General features: G+C 34.3%; 4 protein-coding genes across 8 annotated transcripts; 3 read left to right on the top strand and 1 right to left on the bottom strand.

The window, feature by feature from the left end:
* The first annotated feature begins 1,323 nt into the window (after positions 1-1,323).
* Positions 1,324-4,688, top strand: LOC114388312 (probable polyol transporter 4). Of its 2 annotated transcripts, none has more exons than XM_028348730.1 (2): positions 1,324-2,044; positions 2,995-4,688. In XM_028348730.1, the coding sequence occupies exons 1-2, from the start codon at positions 1,837-1,839 to the stop codon at positions 4,356-4,358; spliced, it is 1,572 nt and encodes a 523-aa protein (XP_028204531.1). In that variant the 5' UTR covers positions 1,324-1,836; the 3' UTR covers positions 4,359-4,688. The 2 variants fall into 2 exon arrangements, with proteins under 2 accessions (XP_028204531.1, XP_028204532.1); XM_028348731.1 differs by having other exon boundaries at positions 1,915-2,048.
* Positions 4,689-4,805: 117 nt separating this feature from the next.
* Positions 4,806-5,618, bottom strand: LOC114388090 (uncharacterized protein At4g19900-like). The gene has a single exon (XM_028348425.1). It carries the CDS (start codon positions 5,616-5,618, stop codon positions 4,890-4,892), a length of 729 nt encoding a protein of 242 aa, XP_028204226.1. The 3' UTR covers positions 4,806-4,889.
* A 1,272-nt stretch (positions 5,619-6,890) lies between these two features.
* On the top strand, positions 6,891-10,267 carry LOC114385791 (NADH dehydrogenase [ubiquinone] iron-sulfur protein 8-B, mitochondrial). Its single transcript, XM_028345857.1, has 9 exons — positions 6,891-7,018; positions 7,312-7,374; positions 7,675-7,753; positions 8,056-8,109; positions 8,199-8,290; positions 8,374-8,487; positions 9,493-9,560; positions 9,639-9,750; positions 9,925-10,267. Exons 2-9 carry the CDS (start codon positions 7,321-7,323, stop codon positions 10,018-10,020), a joined length of 669 nt encoding a protein of 222 aa, XP_028201658.1. The 5' UTR covers positions 6,891-7,018; positions 7,312-7,320; the 3' UTR covers positions 10,021-10,267.
* A 3,993-nt stretch (positions 10,268-14,260) lies between these two features.
* On the top strand, positions 14,261-23,091 carry LOC114388406 (RNA polymerase II C-terminal domain phosphatase-like 1). Of its 4 annotated transcripts, XM_028348885.1 has the most exons (18): positions 14,261-14,887; positions 15,679-16,149; positions 16,508-16,718; positions 16,912-17,069; positions 17,177-17,247; positions 17,442-17,547; positions 17,679-17,762; positions 17,853-18,449; positions 18,518-18,581; positions 18,670-18,800; positions 18,922-18,975; positions 19,403-19,499; positions 19,574-19,669; positions 19,748-19,806; positions 19,899-19,988; positions 21,503-21,568; positions 21,688-21,761; positions 22,205-23,091. In XM_028348885.1, the coding sequence occupies exons 1-18, from the start codon at positions 14,627-14,629 to the stop codon at positions 22,311-22,313; spliced, it is 2,799 nt and encodes a 932-aa protein (XP_028204686.1). In that variant the 5' UTR covers positions 14,261-14,626; the 3' UTR covers positions 22,314-23,091. The 4 variants fall into 4 exon arrangements, with proteins under 4 accessions (XP_028204686.1, XP_028204684.1, XP_028204685.1 ...); XM_028348883.1 differs by having other exon boundaries at positions 19,574-19,806; XM_028348884.1 differs by having other exon boundaries at positions 17,853-18,386; positions 19,574-19,806.
* Positions 23,092-23,384: the final 293 nt, after the last annotated feature.

Consider the following 23,384-nt stretch of genomic DNA (forward strand, 5'->3'; position numbering starts at 1 on the left):
ATTTTTGATAATTCTACATTACAGAAATATCAGAGAGACGGACCAACAAGGTCCAGCACATTTGGTAGATGATTAGATTTCCTAATTATACTGGGTTTGATTTTTTGGTAGTGGGTATAGAAAAGATTTTATTGAGAAAGACAAAATTTTCTCGTGACCTCTACACAGTTAGTCTCATGACTTATGAAATTATTAGATTTTTAAAAGTTTTATATCTAATTATTGTCTATTATATATATATATATTAATTTATTTATTGTTATCATTATATGTATCTCACTATTTTCTTCTCAAAATATGAAAAAAAAAAATTACATAATAAATATGATTAAATTAAGATATTTGGTAACATTAAATAAGATAGTAAGAAAATCAAATTGAATGAAGAAAAAAAAAAGATAAAAAATAAAAGAAAATTATAGGGGTAAGCATAAGTGAACACGTCTTTCAAAAGCTTTTTTATGCTCTTTGCAACTTCTAATATTATAATTTTGTTAATAACTAAGTGTAAACATTTTATTATCAAATTTTAAGAATTTAGAAAATCAACAATTTCTTAAATTCATGTTTTAGGAAGGAAAGCTGGATATATCATTAAAAAAGTTGGATAAATTTTAAATTCATTGTATTCAGGCTTTGATATTTTTCTTAAACTTTTATGTTACTGACATTCAAATACTTGTTCCTATTAGAATAAATTAAAAAGTATTACATTTTAATTTCTTAAAAATTTAATCTAATATAGTAAATTAAAATAAAATAAAAATTGTAAATTAGGTATACCTATCTTAAGAAAAAGAATTTAATGAATATGCTTTCTTGGTATAAAAACTATTATACTGTTAATCAATTAAAAATCATGCATGTTTGATATATTTTTTGAAGCAATTTAATAATAATTAACAAAATTAATAAATTTATCCTATATAGAATTTATGATCAGATGAATGACAGTGCAAAATTTAGTGCATGTATTAAATTTCTAAGAAAAAAGTACTGTATAAATTAGTAAAAAAAATTATTTTTTTAGCAGATAGGTATTTGATTTTTTTAATTAGTAAAAGAATATGATTTTTTTTTTTATTAAAGCCGATTCAATAGTGTATTATAAAAGATTGTGTAAAACAATTGATGCTTTGGTATAGCAAAAGTGAATAAAGGGCCCATAGGCAAAGGGGGTTATAAAAGGGAAAACACTATGCATTTGTGATTCCAGAAATACCCTGGCCGACGGTGGAAGCCTCTTTTCCAAACCAGTGACACAGCTCAGCACCGCATTGTCTAAACTGGAATTCAACACGCGCTCAAGGACGTGATTCTACACGTTAGTGCGGTACGGTGTCAATCTCCCTCCGTACGATGACGTGTCGAAAATTAAGAGGCTAGGCTCCTGAGAAAAACACGCACTGCAAGGACAGAACCTGAGACATGTTCTTTTTTTCTTCCTCCTCACCCTCAAAATATGTTTTCTTCGAAAGGGAAGAAACGTGAAGAGTCCAAAGCGCGCACTGTATTGACTGTTGACCCCACTGACCCTCGACAATGTGGTAATTCTTTGCACTTCGTTTGGCCAAAACCGAAATTAACAAAACTCATTTTTCCAATGGGGTGTGCCAGTTTTTCCTTCCTCCTTAAAATTATTCCTTCCCCCTTTCAATCCCTTTGACCCTTTCTGCATTTCAGATCTAAGACCATAAGACAACACAACCCATTTGGGTTCATCACTCTCTACAGAACAAGGAACTCCAATTGGGTACCACTAGATTATAAAGATTTCATTTTTATTATTCTTCTTATTATTAAATATTTAAGGGTGGGGGCGAGAGAAGGAGAAGAATGGGGTTAGTTGAGGTCCAAGAAAACGGGAACGGTAATGGAGATGGAATCTCTGAGATTCCGTTGGGGACCAAAACAAAATACATCAAGATGACCTCTGATCCAGTTGAGGAAGATGAAGTTTTGCAAAGCAGGAAGTATGAGACTAAGAAATATATCTTTGCATGTGCCGTTTTTGCTTCTCTCAATTCCGTGCTTCTCGGCTATGGTAGGTAATTCTATTTCTTTAATCTTCGTTTTTTATGCAATCGGGTGGGTTCCTTTAAGTATTTTATTTTTTTGGGTTTTGGTTTTGGTTTTGGTTTTGGTTTTAATTTTGATCTGCTGATAAACTCCCAAATGTGTGTCAATAAAAATTAAAATTAAAAAATAAAACTCTAGTGGGACTTTATACCTTGTTTTTAGGACTTTGGTAAGATAACTTCATAACGATCATAGGGATGCATGTAAAATCCAGGGCTGTTTGTGTAATTTGCAACAGCGGTTTGGTGTTTAATGGTGAATCTTTTTTCCAGGGCTTAGATGCCAAGTCTTATATCAGATAGGTGCTTTGCTTGATACTTGAGTATGTAGGCAATTTTACTTTCAGACACTCACTAGCAATTGAGCATGCAAACCTTAAATCCTCTCTAACAGTCTAATTATTAAACGAGAACCCATCGGTTTGTGTCTTGTTTGCAGTCATGTTCTATTAATTTATATTGTATTATTGACTACATAAACATTATTTGTTTAGAATTTAATAGGCATACGTTGAGTTTTTAAAGGTTTTTTCACTAATCACTATTATATTATGTAATCATATATTGTCATATAATTGGAAATCATTGACTTATCTAATAATTACTACTTTAAAGAAAAATTGCTCGCAACTCACTCTTTTGAATACACTTTTTATTATTAGTTGAAAATTATTAGAAATCACAAAAAACTGTGGGTCTTGCTTCTTATTTAATGAGCTTCCCTCGTGATTTTGTAATTTTCTATCAATTTTAACCAATTGTGAAAAGTGTGTTATAAGGAGTGTGTTGGTAACATTCATCTTACTTTAAAAGTCATGTCTAAGTAGTTGAGAATATAAAAGCTTTTTTTATTTATTCTATTAATAGGGACCAAAACTAAGACCCTATTTGGTTGTCTTTGGTTATCATTTTGCAGATGTGGGTGTTATGAGTGGAGCAATTATATTCATTCAGGAGGATCTGAAGATAAGTGAGGTTCAGCAAGAAGTACTAGTTGGAATTTTGAGCATAATATCACTGTTGGGTAGTTTAGCTGGTGGAAAGACATCTGATGCGATTGGCCGAAAATGGACAATTGGTTTGGCAGCAGTTATCTTCCAAACAGGTGGAGCTGTTATGGCTCTTGCTCCATCCTTCAAAGTGTTGATGATAGGCAGACTCATGGCTGGGGTGGGTATAGGTTTTGGTGTCATGATTGCACCCGTCTATATTGCTGAAATTTCTCCTGCCATTGCTAGGGGATCTCTTACCTCTTTCCCTGAGATATTTATAAATTTTGGAATCCTTCTCGGCTACATATCAAACTATGCATTTTCGAGGCTTCCATCACATATAAATTGGAGGATAATGCTTGGTGTGGGACTTATCCCTTCACTTGTTATTGCTATTGCACTGTTTGTCATACCTGAATCCCCAAGATGGCTAGTGGTGCAGAATAGGATTGAAGAAGCTAGAGCAGTGTTGTTGAAGATAAATGAGAGCGAGAAGGAGGCTGAAGAAAAGTTGCAAGAAATTCAGGTAGCTGCTGGGTCAGCTAATGCTGACAAATATGAACCGAAAGCTGTCTGGAAAGAAATATTGTGCCCTACTCCTCCTGTTAGAAGAATGCTTATAACTGGTTGTGGAATTCAGTGTTTCCAGCAGATTACAGGCATAGATACAACTGTATATTATAGCCCCACAATTTTCAAGAATGCTGGGATCACTGGTAACTCTGAGCTTCTTGCAGCAACAGTTGCTGTTGGGTTCACCAAAACTCTGTTCATCTTGATAGCCATATTTCTTATTGACAAATTGGGGAGAAAGCCTTTGCTTTACGTGAGCACAATTGGGATGACAGTATGTTTATTTAGCCTGAGCTTGTCTCTAGCTTTTCTGAGTCATGCAAAAGTTGGGATTGCATTAGCAATTCTTGCAGTGTGTGGAAATGTAGCTTCATTCTCAGTGGGACTTGGCCCCATATGCTGGGTTTTGTCATCTGAGATATTTCCTTTGAGACTAAGAGCTCAAGCATCAGCTCTTGGAGCAGTGGGAAGTAGGGTCAGTAGTGGTGCAATCTCCATGTCGTTCCTCTCAGTCTCTCGCGCAATCACCGTAGCAGGAACATTCTTTGTTTTTGGCATTGTTTCGTGTTGTGCCGTTGCCTTTGTTCATTATTGTGTTCCAGAAACAAGAGGGAAGACTTTGGAGGAAATTGAAGTACTCTTTAAAGACGAGGATGATTTGCAAGAAAGTGAGGTAGAAATGGGAGATGTAGAGCGTCTGATGCAGAAGTCGTGAGTTGGTGGCATACCAAACGTTTAAAACTAAAATTCCTAGATATTTCAAATCTAGTATTATACTCGTTTGGTTCTTTTGTAATAGCGGGCATTTCTGCTTTTACATCATAAAGGATTTGTTCTGCGTGGAGAGGGACATGGTTTATATATATATCCTAACATGAAGCCACCAGCACCAATATAAGCTTTTAGTATATCTTAATGTTTATATGTATTCGATTATTTTTTACAGTCTGTTGAAGAGGAGTTGATATAGCATTGCTTCATGTAGCCATAATTGGAATTCTATTGTCTCTTTCACATCACATGCTTTCTGTGTCTCCATTTACAATTTTATATTGTTTATATTGTAGGAGTAAGTGAGTGATTGTTTAGGGCGTTGTCTCATACTCCCATTCACTCATTTTAAAGGACCCTCCCCCCCCCCCCCCCATTTAATCATTGTCATATATATCCAAAGAATTTTGCTACTGAAATTTGAATACTAGAGCTTCATAGCCGTTTTTCTTGTCAAATATCAACACCGCATTGTTCAAGCTGCTCCACTAGCCGGTTTTGACATCAAAGTTCTGTGCCCCCCAATGGTGTTCCTCAGCTTGGAGAAACTCTTCAAGACCACGACATCTAAGTCTATGTATGTGCCTCCAAACTTGTACAAGAGTGCAAGCCTAAGCAAATTGGAGAGGTTTTGCCCCAGAGAGACTTCACCAGGATCCACATTCCCTTCCTTCAAACGGTTGAACCATGTTTCAGCATGTGTGTTCTTGAATATGTAACCAAAATCTGGAGCAACAGCCATGAATTTGAAACCATTGCTCACAAATAGTTTCAGAATCTGAGTTCCAGCGTCAGAGTCAAGGGACTTTGACACTATGACCAAACATGCTTCAGGGTGAGACCCGAACAAGCTCTCTATAGAGAATAACTTCCTCTCACCAAATGCTTTCAAGGGAGAAATCCAAGTCATGAAGAACCTCACCTTGCAAGAAGAAGAAGAAGAAGAATTTTTGAAGAATGCTTTGAGTCTGGAATGGAAAAGTGGAACTGGGAAGAGAGGTTCCGAACGCATGCTTCTGAAGCCACGCTTGTGCTTCTTCACTCTTCTAGGCCTCTGAATACTGGAAAAGGAAAACCTTTCAGTGGAGTTTTGAAGAAGGGGCAAGTGGGGGGGTCTTGAAGAGTGGTGAATTGATGGAAGAAGAGAACTTGGAGTTGGAGAGGGTGGTTGTGGTTGGGGATTTGGGAGAAAGTGGGAGAACATTTGCATTTAAAATTGCGAAAATTTAGAAAAGAAACTGCCTTTAAAGTTTCAACTTTCAAGCTAGCCAAGCATGTCTTGGTTTGTTTGTTTTGCCTCATGTAACGTTGCTGTCTTAACGATACTTCATTGAAAAATATCTTAAATTCTTAAGCAGGGTTAGTTTGGATTAGAATCATTGCAGTATAAAAAATTAGATTTATGTTAGTACTGTTAATTAACATTTAATTCATTCACCAAATTGTGTTTTTTCATAGTAAATTCATTTGACATAAGCACAAACAAATGGTTTAAATAATTGCCTTATAAAGGAGATTTTTGATCAAATAAATATTCTTAAAAATAATAATATATCAAAAATAATTTATTTAATTATTTTATATAGTGGAAACACGGACACTATCATGGAGATAATTTGCAATAGCAGTTAAAAGACAACAAAAAGTCAAAAGTGGAAACCAAAATGGAACATTTCTTTATTTTTGTTATAATATAATAATATATTTTATAAATGAGTTAAAAATCACTGCACTTATTTATTTGTATTTTAAAATAAGCTCAAACAACTGGTTTAGATGATTGTCTTGTGAGGTATTTCGACCAAATATTTTCTTTGAAAAATTATTAAATTAGGATAGTTTGTTTTAAGTTGACATATTAATATAAAAAAATGATGAAAAATAAAACATTTTGCTTTTGACTTCTTACAAGCCACCAACTAAACCAGTGTCATCTCATTACAAAAAATATATTCAATTATCACGTGGAATGTTGTTTGAATGAATGAAAGGTTCTATTCTATTCCACTTGACTGTTTGTAAGGAGTAAATTACATAAGGTTAAAGAAACAAGCAAAATAAAAACATGTTTACTTTTTTATCTGACAGGTTATATATTACAATTATTTTTATCCATGATAATTACATGTAACTAAGAATAATAAAAACACTACATTTATTTATATTTTAAACAAATATACTCGATATTTATTTTTTCTCATTTTGAACTTAATTCTTTAATTATCTTTAAAATAAGCAAATCACAAAAAAGAAACTTAAGAAGTAGTAACTTTTTATCGGTAATTCACACGTTCACATGCAGCTTCTTTTCAAAATACTAATTTTTTTGATAAATTGAAAAGAAAAAGAACCAACTGAGCCCTTGAAACTCAACTTACTTGAACATTTGAGAAAAAAAAAAAAAAAAAGACAGAGCTAACCTCTCAAGAATTGAATATCCATGACAAAAAAAAAAGGGGCTGGGCTGGGCCTGTTCTAGTTGTGGCCTTGTGGGTTGCCGGTTATGCCAATCTCAACATTCACGAACATTTCATACTCTATTATCGGCCTTCGTTTCCTTCGTTAGTTTCTCAGTCGTTTGTTCTGAGATCAACCTTGCATCAGGTGTTTCTCTTCACTTCTTCTTTTTTCCCTTTCACAAAAACTTGAATTGAACCATCAACGCTCAATGCCGAACCCTACCAATTCCTTCTATTCTTCTATTCCTTCAATTTTCTCAATATTAACTTGTATTTGGTTCAACCACCATTTGTTTCTCCCCCTTTAATTCAATATTCTCTTCACACTTTTTTCGGTTTGAATCCTTGTGAATAATTGTTTCGCTTCAACTTAATCATTTCAATTTGAAATAAATAGTACACTGCGTTGGATTCTCTAATGTTTTCATAAATTTCCAGGGTTAGGGAATGGCTGCTATCTTAGCTCGGAAATCACTCCTTGCTCTTCGTGCGCGCCAATTGGTAACATTAATATGATTTCGATTCTTCTTTATTTATGGAAATGAAAGAAACAGGAAAAGAAAACTTCTTAGTTAGACGCTGATTGAGTTGAGAAAACCAAATGTTATCTAATCTGAATACCCTATAATTTCTATTCTTAGGTTCCAAGCTGTGAACTGGATTCTTTTTTCTTTTTCTAATTCTTTGTCTATTCTGATTTCTGACTTGTTATGTGAATTAGATATGGATAATTTTAATTGTAGGATGCCAAAATGTTTAGGTTAATTCTTAATACCATCCCTTGTTGTTTTGCTTATTTAGGCTGTAAGCGGTCAAGGGCTGCACAGCTCCCAAAACTATGGCCTTCGATTAAGTGCACACTCCTACTCTACCAAAAGAGGTCTGTCATTTCTCTTGCCATCTTTGCCGACATATTTTTGGCACTCTTATAGAATGGTTAGAACTTAGAAAGCAAAACTATTGAGGAGTGAGGACTGACTGTGAATGTTGATTGTTTTCTGCACCAAATTATCACCCCCCCACCCGCCCTCCCTAAAAAAGAAGATAATCAAGTGGATCAAGGGAATGACTTTTCAGAATTGTTTATAGTGAACAAACATGACACTTCTTTAACCTTATAAAATACCTTCACTAGCATGCCCCCCTCATTTATATCATAATTTTGAGATGAACAAATTGCAGAGGATGAAGAAAGGGAGCAACTCGCAAAGGAAATTTCAAAGGATTGGAGTTCTGGTATTTATTTGGAAGCCTTTAATTTTCAGTTTGATTGCTGTGTTTTTCCTATAATGTAACTAATTCATTGCTGATGCTCTGGATGGCAGTTTTTGAACGTAGCATCAACACTCTCTTTCTCACTGAAATGGTTCGAGGTCTAATGCTGACTCTGAAATACTTCTTTGAAACAAAAGTTACAGTAAGTGTCTTTGAAAACTGTTTGCTGGCCAATACTGTTGCAGCTTCTAATTAAATGCATAATGTATGACTTCTTTGATGCAGATCAATTATCCATTTGAGAAAGGCCCTTTGAGCCCCCGTTTCCGGGGTGAACATGCACTCCGACGATATCCAACAGGAGAGGAACGCTGCATTGCTTGCAAACTTTGTGAAGCTGTAAGGCTTTTACTGTTTATACAATAATTGTGATTTCACAATGATCCGTGAGAGCATGCATTCTACCAAATGGCGTATAACTGCAGGACAGCATTTTCCTGTTTCTTTCATAAACTGGACTACTAATAAGCTTGCCAACTTTTAAGATTATTTTGTATATTCCAGTTGTGTCTAGATGTTACCAAGTGTAGCATGTCATTGGTTAATGTAGAAACAAATGTGCAGCTGTTCTTGTATTGGAATAACACTACACAAAGTGTAAGGCTTAGACCCTTGGTAGGTTTATGAATCTGTGCCTCTCATTAGTTGAATCAGGTGTAGGAAAATATACTTGCAATTACTAAGAGGTAGATATCTGTCTAATTGAGTTGTCCCAAATAGAGCTGTCAAAGACAAACCCCTCTCTCATCCTTGGAGGCTGTAATAGGTATATTTTCCTATACATCAATAATAGCAGTTTTATTTACTTTGAAATATTTTCATTTTAACTGAGACAGTGGTAGTACTGCCGCATTGTCCCTCTATGGAGGATAAACAAATAGAGCTAATAGAGGACAGGGATAAAAGCACATTAATTTATACAGGGGGGTTAAGGATAATATCTGGATAACAATTCAGTCTCAAACCATAAGTTTTTAGCTCAAACATGTATCAGTCTCTAAATAGTGAAATCCAGATGGTGCAAAAAGGACTACTTGATAGGTTAGTGATTATAATTCTAAATTAAAACTTTACCAGAAATCCTAAAGTACCAGGCTACCAGCTAACCCCAGACAACTGAGCTATAATCTATTTATGAATACCCTAAGTAATAATATTTTTTTTTGATTGGCCCCTAAGTAATAATTACAACAAATGATCAATCCATTACATGTTTCCATTGTCCTAATATTCCTTTTCCATGTTTTATTTCCTCCTTTTTATGCTTTCCCCATTTCTCTCCTTCCTGTCAGTAATCAGCAGCTGTATGTTATTATTTTCTCTAAATAATATTTCTTTTATTAGATATGTCCTGCACAAGCAATCACAATTGAGGCTGAGGAGCGAGAAGATGGAAGCCGCAGGACAACTCGGTGAATTACCTGTCTTACCTGCCCTCTGTTTTCCTTCCCTCACTCCATTCTAGCTCTCTTATTTGTTAAATCTTTCAGGTATGATATTGACATGACCAAGTGCATTTATTGTGGATTTTGTCAAGAGGCATGCCCTGTTGATGCGATTGTTGAAGGGCCAAACTTTGAATTTGCTACAGAGACTCATGAGGTTCGTTTTCATTTCCTTTATGTTGAATTATATAAATACCACCTGTTAGTACTTGCTAACAATTGTTTCTATCGTTCTTTATTATTTAATTATATGTTTAACTACTATTTATTAGTACATGCCAGTAATTGTTTATTCGCTTATTTATTTCTGGTTATTGTTTACCTGTTGCAGGAGCTTTTATATGACAAGGAGAAGCTGCTTGAAAATGGGGACCGATGGGAGACTGAAATTGCAGAGAACCTGAGATCTGAAAGCCTTTACCGCTGAAATTTTCCATGTGATCCTTGCCTGTTGCTTTTTGGGTCTAATTGGGCAATGATAAATAAAATGACCAGTGAATGGTTTTAAAGAGCTGTATGCATACACAATTGTTACATCAGTTTTTTTTTTTTTTCTTTTGTCAATGCTTGCATTGCTGTTAAGTGTACAATATTGATGACGTTTATCTCCTTGAAATCTTGAACAAATGTGGAAATAATTGAATTTTTCAGCAAATTGATGCCCTTTCAGCATACTGGCAACTTGTAGGCTTGTAGTCATAATTGATCCTTTGAAAATGGAAGCACTGATGCAGTGCAGCTTTCAGAATCTAAATTCATTGGGGATTCGGTGATTGAGAGCATGTATCAATTCATATAATCATAAACTGCACCACATATCTTCGATGTCTTTTTACTTTAGTCTTGGCTTGGATTACCTTGCATAACATATCAAAGAGCTACCTCCAAGAAGTATGCTTTTTGTAGACTATATAATGTTGGTTATAGAGTCAGAGAATAAAAAAAGAAAACAAACGGCAAGTTAGAAATGTAAAGACTAATTTCAAAAGTGTACCAATTTTGCTTATAAATAACAAGGAATATTTGAATTATAAGTTTAGTAAGAGACGCACCAATTCTATCATAAAGGTAAATTTTGGAGAACATATCTCAACACAAATTATATAGTTTTAAGTATTTAGGATTATGATTCATAATATAGGATGTCAGAAACGATATGTACTTTGGCGTCCAAGCACCGTGAATTCATGGATTAGAGATTCTAAATAAACTTTTTTTTTTCCTTTTTAACATGTAGTTGTTAGTGATGTCAACTCATCAACCTCGATCCATGTAATTGGTGAGTTGACTTGTCCGACGTGGAAGGATAAACCATCATTTGGAAGGAAATGAGCCAACATGCTTTATCGAGAGAGATGAACAAATCTTACTAAAATAAATGAGGCTTAATTAAGCACGAGAAGTGAAGCTTACTTTAACTGAGTGCAAGGTCAACCTTGAGGCTAGTTTAAGGCTTGGTGAAAAAAATTCAAACAACTTTAATGTAAACAGGGGACAAAAAAGGTTTAATTTGTTGGGCCACGTTGCTCTAGTTTCATCTTCTTAGCTTCTCCAGAATACCTTTAATTCTCCAAATTTCAACAAGCATTAAGGCTAACGAAAATTTTCATTTTTCACCAAAAAAATTAAACACTTGTGCGTATTCAACCTCCCTAGAATAAGGAAGTATTATATAATTATTTAGAATGAGGGTAGATAGGGTTAAACTGTAACCACTCATGGAGGTTAGGCGCAAAAGGAGGTTGATACCGACAATTCAAGCACGCTCTAATCACATGTCAAAATTAGGTTTGGTAATTTAACATATTTTTTTCTTTAACAAATTGGATTTTCCAATTTGGCTGAAGTACAGGTCAGCCTAGCTATGCATTGCTTGATTGCTATTATTTTGATTTCTTAATTTTGTGTGGTCTGATCAGCCTGAAAGTAATGTAGCTAGGTTGATGCAGCCTATATCTGTTGAATATAACTACCACTAGAACAAAACATCGAAAATGCAGAGAACATATTCTGCTATGGTTTGTTGAAACAGGACTGACAGAAAGTGAGCTTAGTAACCCCATTATATAGCCAAAGTGTTTGACAAGCTGCAGTAACCATTATAAAAGAGATGGTAACAAATAAATAGGCAAATTCAGAAGAGAAAGAAGTTGTTAATGATTGAGGATAACTAATCATAAGAAACTTGTTAGCAATAAATTTCTTATGATATAAGAATTCCTAATGTCATGCCATGCTATCCTTTCCAAATTAAGTTGTTTGACCATGACTTTTTTAATGATTCATTCACACAAATTTGTATTATTTACGAAGATTAATCTTTTTTTTGGGTACAGATTACGAAGATTAATCTGATGATATGTAATTTAAGTTAAAATTAAAATTTTCCAGTAGTTATTTGTTGACCAATTGGTTTTAGGTGATATGCTTCGCATCACCAATATTAGACATATTAACAGGCGCAAAATTATCAATAACTGCTCATCTCTTTTCTTCAAGTACAGTTTGTACATGTATAAAAACGGTTCTCATTTCTTATACAAGGAATGTTTCTTAACTCTAGAAGGGAAAATTTCGATTGTTTTTAATACTTCTTTTTACCTATTCTACACGAGAAAGGACACGGACAACGTCGTTTTAAGCATGTACTATTATGGTCAAAGGATCCATTGAGATAGAGTGTAATTTTGAAATAAGTTTAGAGTGTATTGTCTTGTCTTCCAGTAAAACATAGGGAGACATCAGACAACTAATTGTAATTTACTCTCGTCATAAAAATAATTTAACAAACATGTAGCACTTATTTAATAATCTATATATTTTAATACACAGGAAAGTAACTTGCTAGTATAGCCTTAGCAGAAGATCAATGATATAAACCCTGGATTTATGCAGCAACTTAGCTTCTATTCTGTGCGTACTGTTTGATGTGCTGGCCTAACAACAGATTGCCATCCTCAGTCATTACCGGTTAAAAATAATTTTTCTTCGGACCTTATGTTACAAGTTGCTCCCACTTCCTTGTCTGCTCAGAGAAATTTAATCTGAAGTCTCGGAACTTCGGTGTTATCAAGCAAATAATGGGAAAAAATCATGGGCATAATCACAAATCTTAAGTACCTATTGTATTTTTTCAATTTGGTTGCTGTGTAACCGGGTAATTATACCAGTAACTACAAAAGGTCATAGCCAAAACATGGATCATAAAGTAAGAAAATAAAAATAAATGCCACATGTGGGGTACAACACACACAGGTGGAGATAATCAAAATTCGAATAGTCATGTGCCTTTAAATGTAGAACTTTCTGAAGTAGAGAAGAATATATTACCAGCAGGTTGTAGTGTAGGGGGAAATCGTGTTTCCATGTGTGGTTTATTTAAAAAATAATCTGTGTATGAAGAGTGGTACTTTCTACACTTAAAAGAAGTTCCAACTTCCAATAAAGACCAGTCATTGTTTCCAGCCACAAACACCACAATACAAAACATGAACTGTGAGAGAAACAACTAATCAAACTCCCTGATTATAGCAACTTTAGGCTTCAAAATTCAAATCAAAATTGAATACAGTTCACACTAGATGTACCTTACAGAATTCCAAGTTCCAACTACTTAATTGGACTAGGTAGAATTTACAACGAAGCAACAGCGGTAGAAAAATCGCATTATGTCCTGAGTTTAACGAGTGCTTACAATTGGATGGAGGCACACTCAGATGGTTTCATTACGAATGTTTACAATTGGATGGGTGTGCTTCACATGGTTTCAAGCACACCCATCCAATTGTAAACATACGTGATGGACGTAAGTTAAAGGATGGAACAATGTGATATAAGTTTGGAGATTAATCCACAGTAACTATAGACATGTTGAGTATAAATAGAGATGGGTATGGATGGACCGTGATAGTGAATTTATGCTAGAGTCATATATAAGAGAAACATCAGAACGAGAATCAAAGGGTGTGAGAGTGTTTACACTTCAAGAGGGTTGCGTAAATGCGTAGCGTGAGAGAAAATGGATCCGTGCTATTGGAATGGAACCATACTTTTTGTGGCAGACTAATGCAGGAAGCAGGATTGTTTACACCAAATAAATAGTGTGACTGGGAAAACATATCAATGAAGTGGTTCCTGATTCTTAGCACAATAGTTAATGTTTCAAAGAACGATTCAGAAAACAATATTTAAATTAAAATAATAAAAGAAATTGTGAAATTCACACTAAATTTTGAATAAATAAATAAATAAATCTCTTTCTCTCTTACTTTTCCACAACTAAACTTGTCATAAATTACCGTTTCATTCTATTTTTCTTTTTTAACATTTTTTGTTTTGTCTTTTAAGAAAATGAATTAAAGAAAGATTTTTTTTAATTGATATACAAAGGGAAGAGTTCAAACAAATACAAAAAATAAAGAAAAGAAAAACTTATAATTGTTTAATTAAAAAATCAAATGATTAAAAAAAGTTAAAATAAAAAATTGACGCGCTTCTTACAAATTCAAAAACTAAATTAAAAAATTTCCTTATTTCAGGACTAAATTTTCATTTACTTTTCTTTTATATGATGGTATGGATAGATTAATAGATTTTTATAAAATAACAGAATGAGAAAAAATTAAAATCTTTATTTTGTTTGAAGGAAAAAATCTTTATTTCGTTTAACGCCCGACGTTTTTGTTAATTTACACAAGCACTTGCTTACAGTTATACATTGTTAGAGTATGTTAATTTTGACATTCGTTTTCCGGATCTAGGGTTTCTCTATACAGCCAGTTCTTCAAAATCTTCCCATCTCATCTTCCTTCCTTAATTGCCATCGTCAAACCCCACCAGATTGCTGACAGAATCAATCACTTAGAATTTTTGGATTTTTCATCGTGAATCACGGATCTAATGTTTCTTCAGAAAACAAAGTCTAATATTCTTTTTATAATGAATCTAAAGCATTCTTGTTGAAAGAAACTTGAATTTTTCTGTGAAAGTCCCAAAAAGCCTTTTGCGATTGTAAAGGGGAAAAAAAAGGACCAATGAAGAGGTCTATGGTGTATCATGGAGAGATGGAAGTGGGAGAGGTGGAGATATACCCAGAAGAGAAAAAGAACATAGATCTGAAAGAAATCAGAATAAGTCACTTCTCGCAACCTAGTGAAAGGTGTCCACCGCTTGCTGTGCTTCACACCATTACTTCTTTTGGTATTTGCTTCAAAATGGAGTCATCGACCTCACAGACACGACAACAGCAGGATGTCCTCTTTCACTTGCACTCCTCATGTATCAGAGAGAACAAGGTATAATCAGCAAAACTTGTAAAAGTGAAACCCAATATTCAACTTTTTAAAGAAAAAAAAAAAAAAAAACTCTATTCCAAAACAATCATATTGTGGACTCTGGACAGAATCTCGGAGGATGACTTATTTTGAAGATACAGTTGTACCCAAGTATTTGGCAATTCAGAATTTTCGTAATATTTGACTTAGCTAATTGGATCTATTGATTTAAAGTTTAAACCCCAGATGTTGTGGGAACTGTCTAATTGGTTGCCCTGCATTGATGACTACTTCCTTTACTCAGACTGAATCCAGACTGGGTTATGAAGACTGACTTTTGTTTCTTGTGAATCTTAACATATTTGCCAAGGTTTGCTTGCTATGCTGGGTAGCATGTGATGATAGTCAAATGTGTAGCATCCATATTGGTCCAAATTACAACAGCTTGCAAAGGAATAAATCATCAAATTTATCGATAGTTTCAAGGGCAGTCTAAAAAAACTAGAATGGTTTCAAATTTAAAACAGAACAGCAAATATGTTAATCATGTATCCCTACATAACAAATGTGTGCTTTGTCTACATAACAAGAGATTAGCTATGAGAGATACTTTTGATCTTTTCACAATGAATTTTAGAGAAATCCTGATCTTTTAGTTTGGCACTGTATCCATCTATAACATTTTGCAATGATTGCTGTATTAAAACCTTGTCAAATTTTGTTTCTTGTACATGGTTGTCAATTTTCCCTTTTTCTAAATTCCCTTGCTGGAGTTTAACCACAATTTCAATTTTCAATATTGGCTGGTGCAGACTGCTGTAATGCCACTTCGTGGGGAAGAAATACACTTGGTTGCAATGTATTCACGGAACAATGATAGACCATGTTTCTGGGGATTTATTGTTGCCTCTGGACTTTACAATTCATGCCTAACAATGTTAAATCTGAGATGTTTGGGTATAGTGTTTGATCTGGATGAAACCCTTGTAGTTGCAAACACAATGCGTTCTTTTGAGGATAAAATTGAGGTGCTCCATAGAAAAATGAACTCTGAGGTCAATCCGCAACGAATTTCTGCTATGCAGGCGGAGATAAAGCGATACTTAGATGACAAGAATATATTGAAGGAATATGCTGAAAATGATCAAGTTGTTGATAATGGGAAAGTGATAAAAATTCAATCTGAGATTGTTCCAGCATTGTCTGATAGTCATCAGCCTATAGTTCGACCACTGATCCGATTACAAGAAAAGAATATTATTTTGACACGCATCAATCCACAGGTATGTAATTTTTCTTTATCCATTTATTTGATTGTAAAATGCCATGCCTTGGGATCAAGCATCTTTTTTTGGAGTTACTTTTCTATGTTGGTTCGGTATGATTTCATTCCATTAGTGTGGATTTTAGCTTTTTGTCATTCAGATTGGAGATTATTAATTATATGATTATTACATAATGGTGTTCTAAAATGCCCTGTGCTCAAAGCACGTGTTTATGTTTCTCTAGCACAGGCTTTCATGTTTTGATTGGATGATTTCAACATGAATGGATGATACATGGTTTCTGTAGTTTCTTGTAATTAAAACATGTAGACTTTTCAGAATCATTGGTCTAACAATAACTTGTGTCTTTGGAAAGATTCGTGATACTAGTGTTCTTGTGAGGTTAAGACCTGCATGGGAAGATCTTCGGAGCTACCTGACTGCAAGAGGGCGCAAGCGTTTTGAGGTTTTTGTTTGCACAATGGCTGAGAGGGACTATGCACTAGAAATGTGGAGGCTTCTTGATCCAGAATTGAATTTGATAAATTCGAAAGAACTGATAGATCGTATTGTTTGTGTCAAGTCTGGTAAGTGGCATTTTTTTAAAATTCTATTATCCTTGTTTTCAAATGAGAAGCTTTACATGTGTAATTGAGTAGATAAAGGGAGCAAATAAAAAGGATGACAATAGCTTGTATTTTAAATTTTAAAATTCATACCAGTTTTTCTGCTGCAACTGTTCATTTATTTTTTGTGTTTATGTGTTTCAATATATAATAGGTTTAAAGAAATCGTTGTTTAATGTATTCCAAAATGGCTTATGCCATCTGAAGATGGCATTGGTAATTGATGATCGCCTGAAAGTGTGGGATGAGAAAGACCAGCCGCAGGTGCATGTTGTCCCTGCATTTGCTCCATACTATGCTCCTCAAGCTGAAGTAATTTCACTTACCTATATAATGTGATACTAATATCTTAAGTTTTATATATAAAATTTCATAGTTTCTGTAGTGTTCTGAACTGATTAAACTTCTTTATCTTGTAGGCAAGCAATGCAGTCCCTACCTTGTGTCTTGCAAGAAGTGTTGCTTGCAATGTTAGGGGTGGCTTCTTCAAGTAAGAACTAAACCTAAGTTTTATCATTACACCTGAACAAAAGGAGGAAGATCTCACCTATTTTCCCTAACAAATTGTACAAACCTTTCTTATAATTATAACTTGATTTATGAAAACATTACTTCTCTCAAACAAGTATAAAGGTAGGCAGGCAGAATTCTTAGACCTGATTATGGCCTCTGATATGGTGACAGGGATTTTGATGATGGTCTTTTACAGAAGATCCCTCTAATTGCTTATGAAGATGATATCAAAGATATACCTTCTCCTCCCGATGTGAGCAATTATCTAGTTTCGGAGGTTAGTGTACTACTGTACATTTAACTTTAAGTATACATGTTACAAACCAATACTATAATCTGCTGGGTTATAGTATGTTGAAATTTAAGCAGAATGCGAATCATTTATGTTTCTGTTTTTTTGTTTTTCAGGATGATGCATCTGCTTCCAATGGAAATAAAAATTTGCTTCTATTTGATGGCATGGCAGATGCTGAGGTAGAAAGAAGATTAAAGGTAACTACCTGAGTCTGAATAAATGAGATATCTGATTTACATATCATTAAACATTGAGTTTGTTATCATTATGACTCTACTTGCTTTTAGGGTGCAATATCAGCTTCTTCAACTGTCCCTGCAATGACCACTAATCTAGATCCTAGGCTTGCTTTCAATTCTTCTCTTCAATACACAATGGTGTCTTCTTCTGGAACTGTCCCACCCCCAACAGCACAAGCATCTATAGTGCAATTTGGCAATGTTCAGTTTCCTCAACCTAATACTCTAGTTAAGCCAATGTGTCAAGTTACCCCTCCAGGACCGAGCTTGCATAGTTCTCCGGCCAGAGAAGAGGGTGAGGTACCTGAATCAGAATTAGACCTAGATACCAGGCGTAGGCTTCTCATATTGCAACATGGGCAAGATACAAGGGAGCACACGTCAAGTGAACCCCCATTTCCCGTCAGACACCCCACACAAGTTTCTGCTCCCAGTGTCCCATCACGTAGGGGATGGTTTTCTGTAGAAGAGGAGATGGGTCCACAACAACTAAATCAGTTAGTACCCAAAGAATTTCCTGTAGGTTCTGAACCATTGCATATTGAGAAGCGCTGGCCCCGTCATCCATCCCTTTTCTCTAAGGTTGACGATTCTGTTTCCTCTGATAGAGTTTTCCATGAGAGCCACCAAAGATTGCCAAAGGAGGTCATAATCTTAGATTATTTAGTAATTTAGTTAGTTAGTTAGTTATACCTAAGATAATTTCATCGCAGGTGCATCATAGGGATGATCACTCAAGATTAAGCCAATCACTCTCTAGTTATCATTCTTTCCCAGGTAAATTAGCACTTGTATTCAAAGATTTAGTTGCTTCTATTGTTTTGTGTTATCATTAGGATGACAATATACCATGGTTGTCATGAAGGTGATGACATTCCCTTGAGTGGTTCATCTTACAGCAACAGGGATTTTGACTCTGAATCTGGACGTTCTCTATTTCATGCTGATATTACAACTGGAGTATTACAGGAAATTGCACTGAAGTGTGGAACTAAAGTGAGTGGAAATATGTGTGTCTGTAACATAATAGTTAGATGGCATTGTTGCATAATGCATGGATTATGAATTTATGATCCCTATGTACCATTTAAAGTTTCTGTTGCTTTAATGTGAACAGGTGGAATTTTTGTCTTCGTTAGTGGCTAACACAGCACTGCAATTCTCCATTGAGGTATGTTTCATTTCGGGTAGCAATATCTGATTTGTCCTTGTTGATTATGTTTGCATGTAACTTATATATTATATTTCTTCTGGACATCAGGGTTATTTATGATATAGTTTGATTTCTATTAATTTAGGGTAAAATTACTTATTTTAAAATCAATGAATCTGCCCTGTGATATTTTTTCTATACTTTAATTAATTGCAAGAAACTTATTTTAACCAACATAGTGGTACAGTTTTTATTAATTATATGACTTCCATTTACTACTTTATTGTTTTATCTGGAATTAATTTCATAATTGCTTTAATCATAGGCTCAAATTTGGTTCCATATTTCTTCCAATACAGTGGTGTCACTTACAAAAATATGTCCTCCATTATATTTTTTGAAAATTTATTAATATACTTCAACTTGATGTCATTCTTATATGCAGGCATGGTTTGCTGGAAAAAAAGTTGGTGAAGGATTTGGTAGAACTAGAAGGGAAGCCCAAAATAAGGCTGCTGAGTGTTCAATCAAACAATTGGCTGGTAAGCTTTTCTAAATTTGTTAATTATAACTTGATGTGGCATTTTATTTTACCCTTTTTATAATGATTTTGTAGATATATATATGTCTCATACTAAGGATGACTCTGGTTCCACTTATGGTGATGTTAGTGGGTTTCATGGTTCAAACAACAATGGTTTTGTGAGTAGTGGTAATTCTCTTGGTAATCAGCTATTGCCTAAAGAGTCAGTCTCATTTTCAACTTCATCTGACTCATCTAGGGTTTCAGATCCTAGGTTGGAAGTCTCTAAAAGGTCAACAGATTCAATTTCTGCCCTCAAAGAATTTGTAAGCCTTTTAATTATTAGATAAACCAATTGTAGCCCTTTTATTCAAATTTTGTTATTGATATACTATAAATTCTCCATTCTACTTTTTAGTGCATGATGGAGGGTCTTGCTGCCAATTTTCAATCTTCACCAGCTCCAGCATCAACACATTTTGCTCAGAAAGATGAAGTGCACGCACAGGTTTGTAATTGATGTCAAGGTTATCAAATTGAGATTCAAATGGCGAATTAGCAAGCTATGTTTTTAATCATGAATCATAAATTGTATTGAATCTTAATATTTAGAGACAATGAAAATAACTCAAAATATACCAAATAAATGATATATAGTGTTCAATGTAATAATTTTAAACCAGAAATTGATAAAACACTTAACCAAGTCTCATAAAACAAAATTATTAGTTATATCCGAGTTTGTGAAGCCTCTACTTTAGAAGAATGGAAACTAAACAACGAAATAGCCAAATAGAGTGCATGCATTGAATGAGTGCGTAACAAATAAAGTAGTGGAGTAATCAAATCGGATAAGTTCAGAAGTGCTCTTTCAATTCTTTTTCATTTGACAATTGAAGCTTGTATGACTTTTCAATTTATTTCATGAGAATTGGTGAGAGAAAAGTAAAAAAATGAAAAAAATAATGAATTGTTGAATCGTGTAATTCGTATTGATGATATGAAATTGTACCAATTCATTCAGTAAGATTCAAAATTATTTGAGACTCATCTTATGATATGAATTGATAGGTAGCTGATTCGTATTGAATCATAATATTCTAATAACTATGATTGACACGTGCTTCTGTAGATTGCACAAATTGGGTTAAAATATTTTTAAAATTTTTCTAAACTAGCTGTTGTTAATTAATGATTTCTAGTTCTTTATTTTTTGTAGCTGCAGAGCTTGCATTTCTTTTGCTGATGTCCTAGATTTTTCCCATGTTTGGCCCATTAGGCAGTTAGGTATTCCCATGTTGAAATTGCAGAATATACCAGTGTTGTGGTAGTTACCGATTCAGAATTAGTGAAAGAATAAATGCAAGTGTTCATTGCAATATTTCAGATCCTGAGATCTCTTCCCAAAACTGATCTTTCGCTAAACAAAATGCCCCTAGTTTTCTCCCCCTATCTCTTTATAGCCTATCTCTGCCAATCTGATGGGCTATAAATGACCATCCCTAACTAACTCTAATGAACCATTGGGCTTACCTAACACGTTACTTTGAATTCTATTTATGTGGTTTATAATTCATTTTGTTTTGAGGCTGAGAATTGGATAGGTGCCAATGTATGAGCTTTGGGAAGACAATCCTTTTTAGCATTTTGAATCTGGTATAGTGTAGTAACATTGCAACAGCATACTTGTAGGGTTTATAAGCTATAAATAAAAGAAGCCTTCTCTGCCATAATACATTTTTATCTTTTCTTTTTTAATTTAATTGCTTGCACTTTTAGTATAATGTTTTATATTGTCAACCAATTAGAAATCATAGTGTGTATGACTTTTAAGTGGTTTTTGTTAAAGTCAAAACACTAACCATACACGGAAATTGTGATTGGATGATAGTGTAAAACACTTTATAGTGTCAATGCTTGCACTATTTTCTCTTCTTTTTTCTCCTACGCTGTACATACTGCTTTGTCCTGGCTATTTTTTAACAAGTTCTGAAAGTTCTTAAACATTTTCTCATGTTTTAGGTTGAAATAGATGGTCAGATCTTTGGTAAAGGGTTTGGATTAACATGGGAAGAGGCTAAAATGCAGGTATCCTACTTTCTTTTTATGAAATATTATTTACATATGTGTGTGTTCTATGTATAAATGAATTTGATTAACTTCTCTCATATGGTGTTTGGGTGCTAATATGCCTTTTTAATCTTCAGGCTGCCAAGAAGGCACTTGAAAGTCTAAGAACAATGTTTAATCAAGGCACTCGGAAGAGGCATGGTTCTCCCAGGTCTGTTATTTTGACCAGCAGATCTTGTATATTTGATTTTCCTTTAGGTTTTACTATACAATGGGCAAACTTAGATCTTTATATAAAAAAATTATTTCCCATGTTTTCTTCCTTGATCGAGAATTGAGTAGTTCAATCTTTACAATACAGTAGTGAGCGCAAAATACCAGCAATGTATGAGTATGAGCCATACTTTGTTACAGTTTCTATTGTTTCCTTTGACTTAAATTAGGTTTATTTTGTCTTTTATTGGCCAATATTGACATTATAAGTCAACATGATGACAGAGAAAACTGATTAGACAAAGCTTCATACATAAAATATCAGCCTTTTGTAACAATAAAGTACTTATTATTTTTTAACTTTTAATCTTTACACCTTCCCAAAGGGTTTCAGTATTTGTATTTGTCTTATTGTTTCTTCTTATTTTGTTGCACAATCAGGTCAATGCAAGGATTGGCAAATAAACGTCTAAAGCAAGAATATCCTCGAACTCTGCAGCGGATTCCCTATTCTGCTAGATATCCCAGGAATGCTCCTCTTGTTCCTTGAAAAGCATAACTGGATTTCCATCTCACTTAATCATTGTGGCTTTTGTTGGGACATGTCTTTGTTACGGAGGCAACGATACAGGGAGTGGCTGTTGGTCAGATGGCTGCCTGGTCTGTCAGTCTTTTTGTCCAAATCCAATTCCAAGTAGAACACCCACTTTTTGTACCAATTTAAGATACCCAGTCCTCTCTGAAGTGGAGTTAGATACTGGACAAATATTTGGAGATGTGTTGGTCCTCCCAGGCAATGCAATGCCGGTTGTCTGGAAAAGCTGACTCCGGTTCAATCCCACATGCTGCAATTGTACTTGGTGCCAGCGTGATGGAAGAGTAGCCAATTGGATTAAGCATTTGATTCAGATTTTTATTAACTGAAGTCTTGATACACCATTTAGTACAGGTCTTTAAGTCGGTTTTCATTAACCTTACCCATTTTTTTAAGCTGAAGTCACGATACACCTTTCAGTACAGCCGTACAGGTTCTTTTACACTTGAAGTTGGTTTTCATTAAAATTACCTGTTAATAATACTATAATAGTCTTTCCTGCCACTGACAGTTCTTCGGAGACACTGTTATGAAGTTTTTGAGGTTAGTTCTATAGTTTTTCACTTTTGATTACCCCAAGTCTTTTGGCGAGGGAATTATTTCTTTGTGCAATAGAAATCCCTCACAAATCACAATCGTATGTGCTTGTATCTGAATTTGATGTTAAGAAATCGGAGCTATGCACGATTTTGTATTTGAGGTGTACATGTAATAACATATTACTTTCTGCTAACTACTCGATTATACCTTTGAGGACTAATTATGCTCACTGTTTTTAAATACTCGATTATACTGCTAATAACTTTGTTATGAAAAAGAAAGTACATATATAGATACACAAAATGGGATGGGGTGGTTGAAAATGATTTTACTTTGCATATGGATGCAAAGATGGATTGTAGTGATTCATGGAATCGTTTGGAATGGACTGGAGTGAAAAGGTAAAAGAATACTACTTTATTTTGAAGGAGTTCTCCTCAATGGTAATTTATAGAATGGAATGAACTGCAAATTTGACTTCCAATA

Source organism: Glycine soja, chromosome 15 (genome assembly GCF_004193775.1).
Source record: "Glycine soja cultivar W05 chromosome 15, ASM419377v2, whole genome shotgun sequence".
NCBI classification, from domain to species: domain Eukaryota; kingdom Viridiplantae; phylum Streptophyta; class Magnoliopsida; order Fabales; family Fabaceae; genus Glycine; species Glycine soja.

Excerpts from the sequence above, each read along its gene's own strand:
- LOC114388090 (XM_028348425.1), bottom strand. The coding sequence starts at position 5,618 with ATGTTCTCCCACTTTCTCCCAAATCCCCAACCACAACCACCCTCTCCA.
- LOC114385791 (XM_028345857.1), top strand. The coding sequence starts at position 7,321 with ATGGCTGCTATCTTAGCTCGGAAATCACTCCTTGCTCTTCGTGCGCGC. Across the intron at positions 8,110-8,198 it reads TTCAAAGGATTGGAGTTCTG|TTTTTGAACGTAGCATCAAC; the intron begins GTATTTATTTGG and ends TCTGGATGGCAG. Across the intron at positions 8,488-9,492 it reads CTTGCAAACTTTGTGAAGCT|ATATGTCCTGCACAAGCAAT; the intron begins GTAAGGCTTTTA and ends TTCTTTTATTAG.
- LOC114388406 (XM_028348883.1), top strand. The coding sequence starts at position 14,627 with ATGAAGAGGTCTATGGTGTATCATGGAGAGATGGAAGTGGGAGAGGTG. Across the intron at positions 17,548-17,678 it reads GCAATTATCTAGTTTCGGAG|GATGATGCATCTGCTTCCAA; the intron begins GTTAGTGTACTA and ends TTTGTTTTTCAG. Across the intron at positions 19,500-19,573 it reads TTCAATCAAACAATTGGCTG|ATATATATATGTCTCATACT; the intron begins GTAAGCTTTTCT and ends ATGATTTTGTAG.
- LOC114388312 (XM_028348730.1), top strand. The coding sequence starts at position 1,837 with ATGGGGTTAGTTGAGGTCCAAGAAAACGGGAACGGTAATGGAGATGGA. Across the intron at positions 2,045-2,994 it reads TTCCGTGCTTCTCGGCTATG|ATGTGGGTGTTATGAGTGGA; the intron begins GTAGGTAATTCT and ends ATCATTTTGCAG.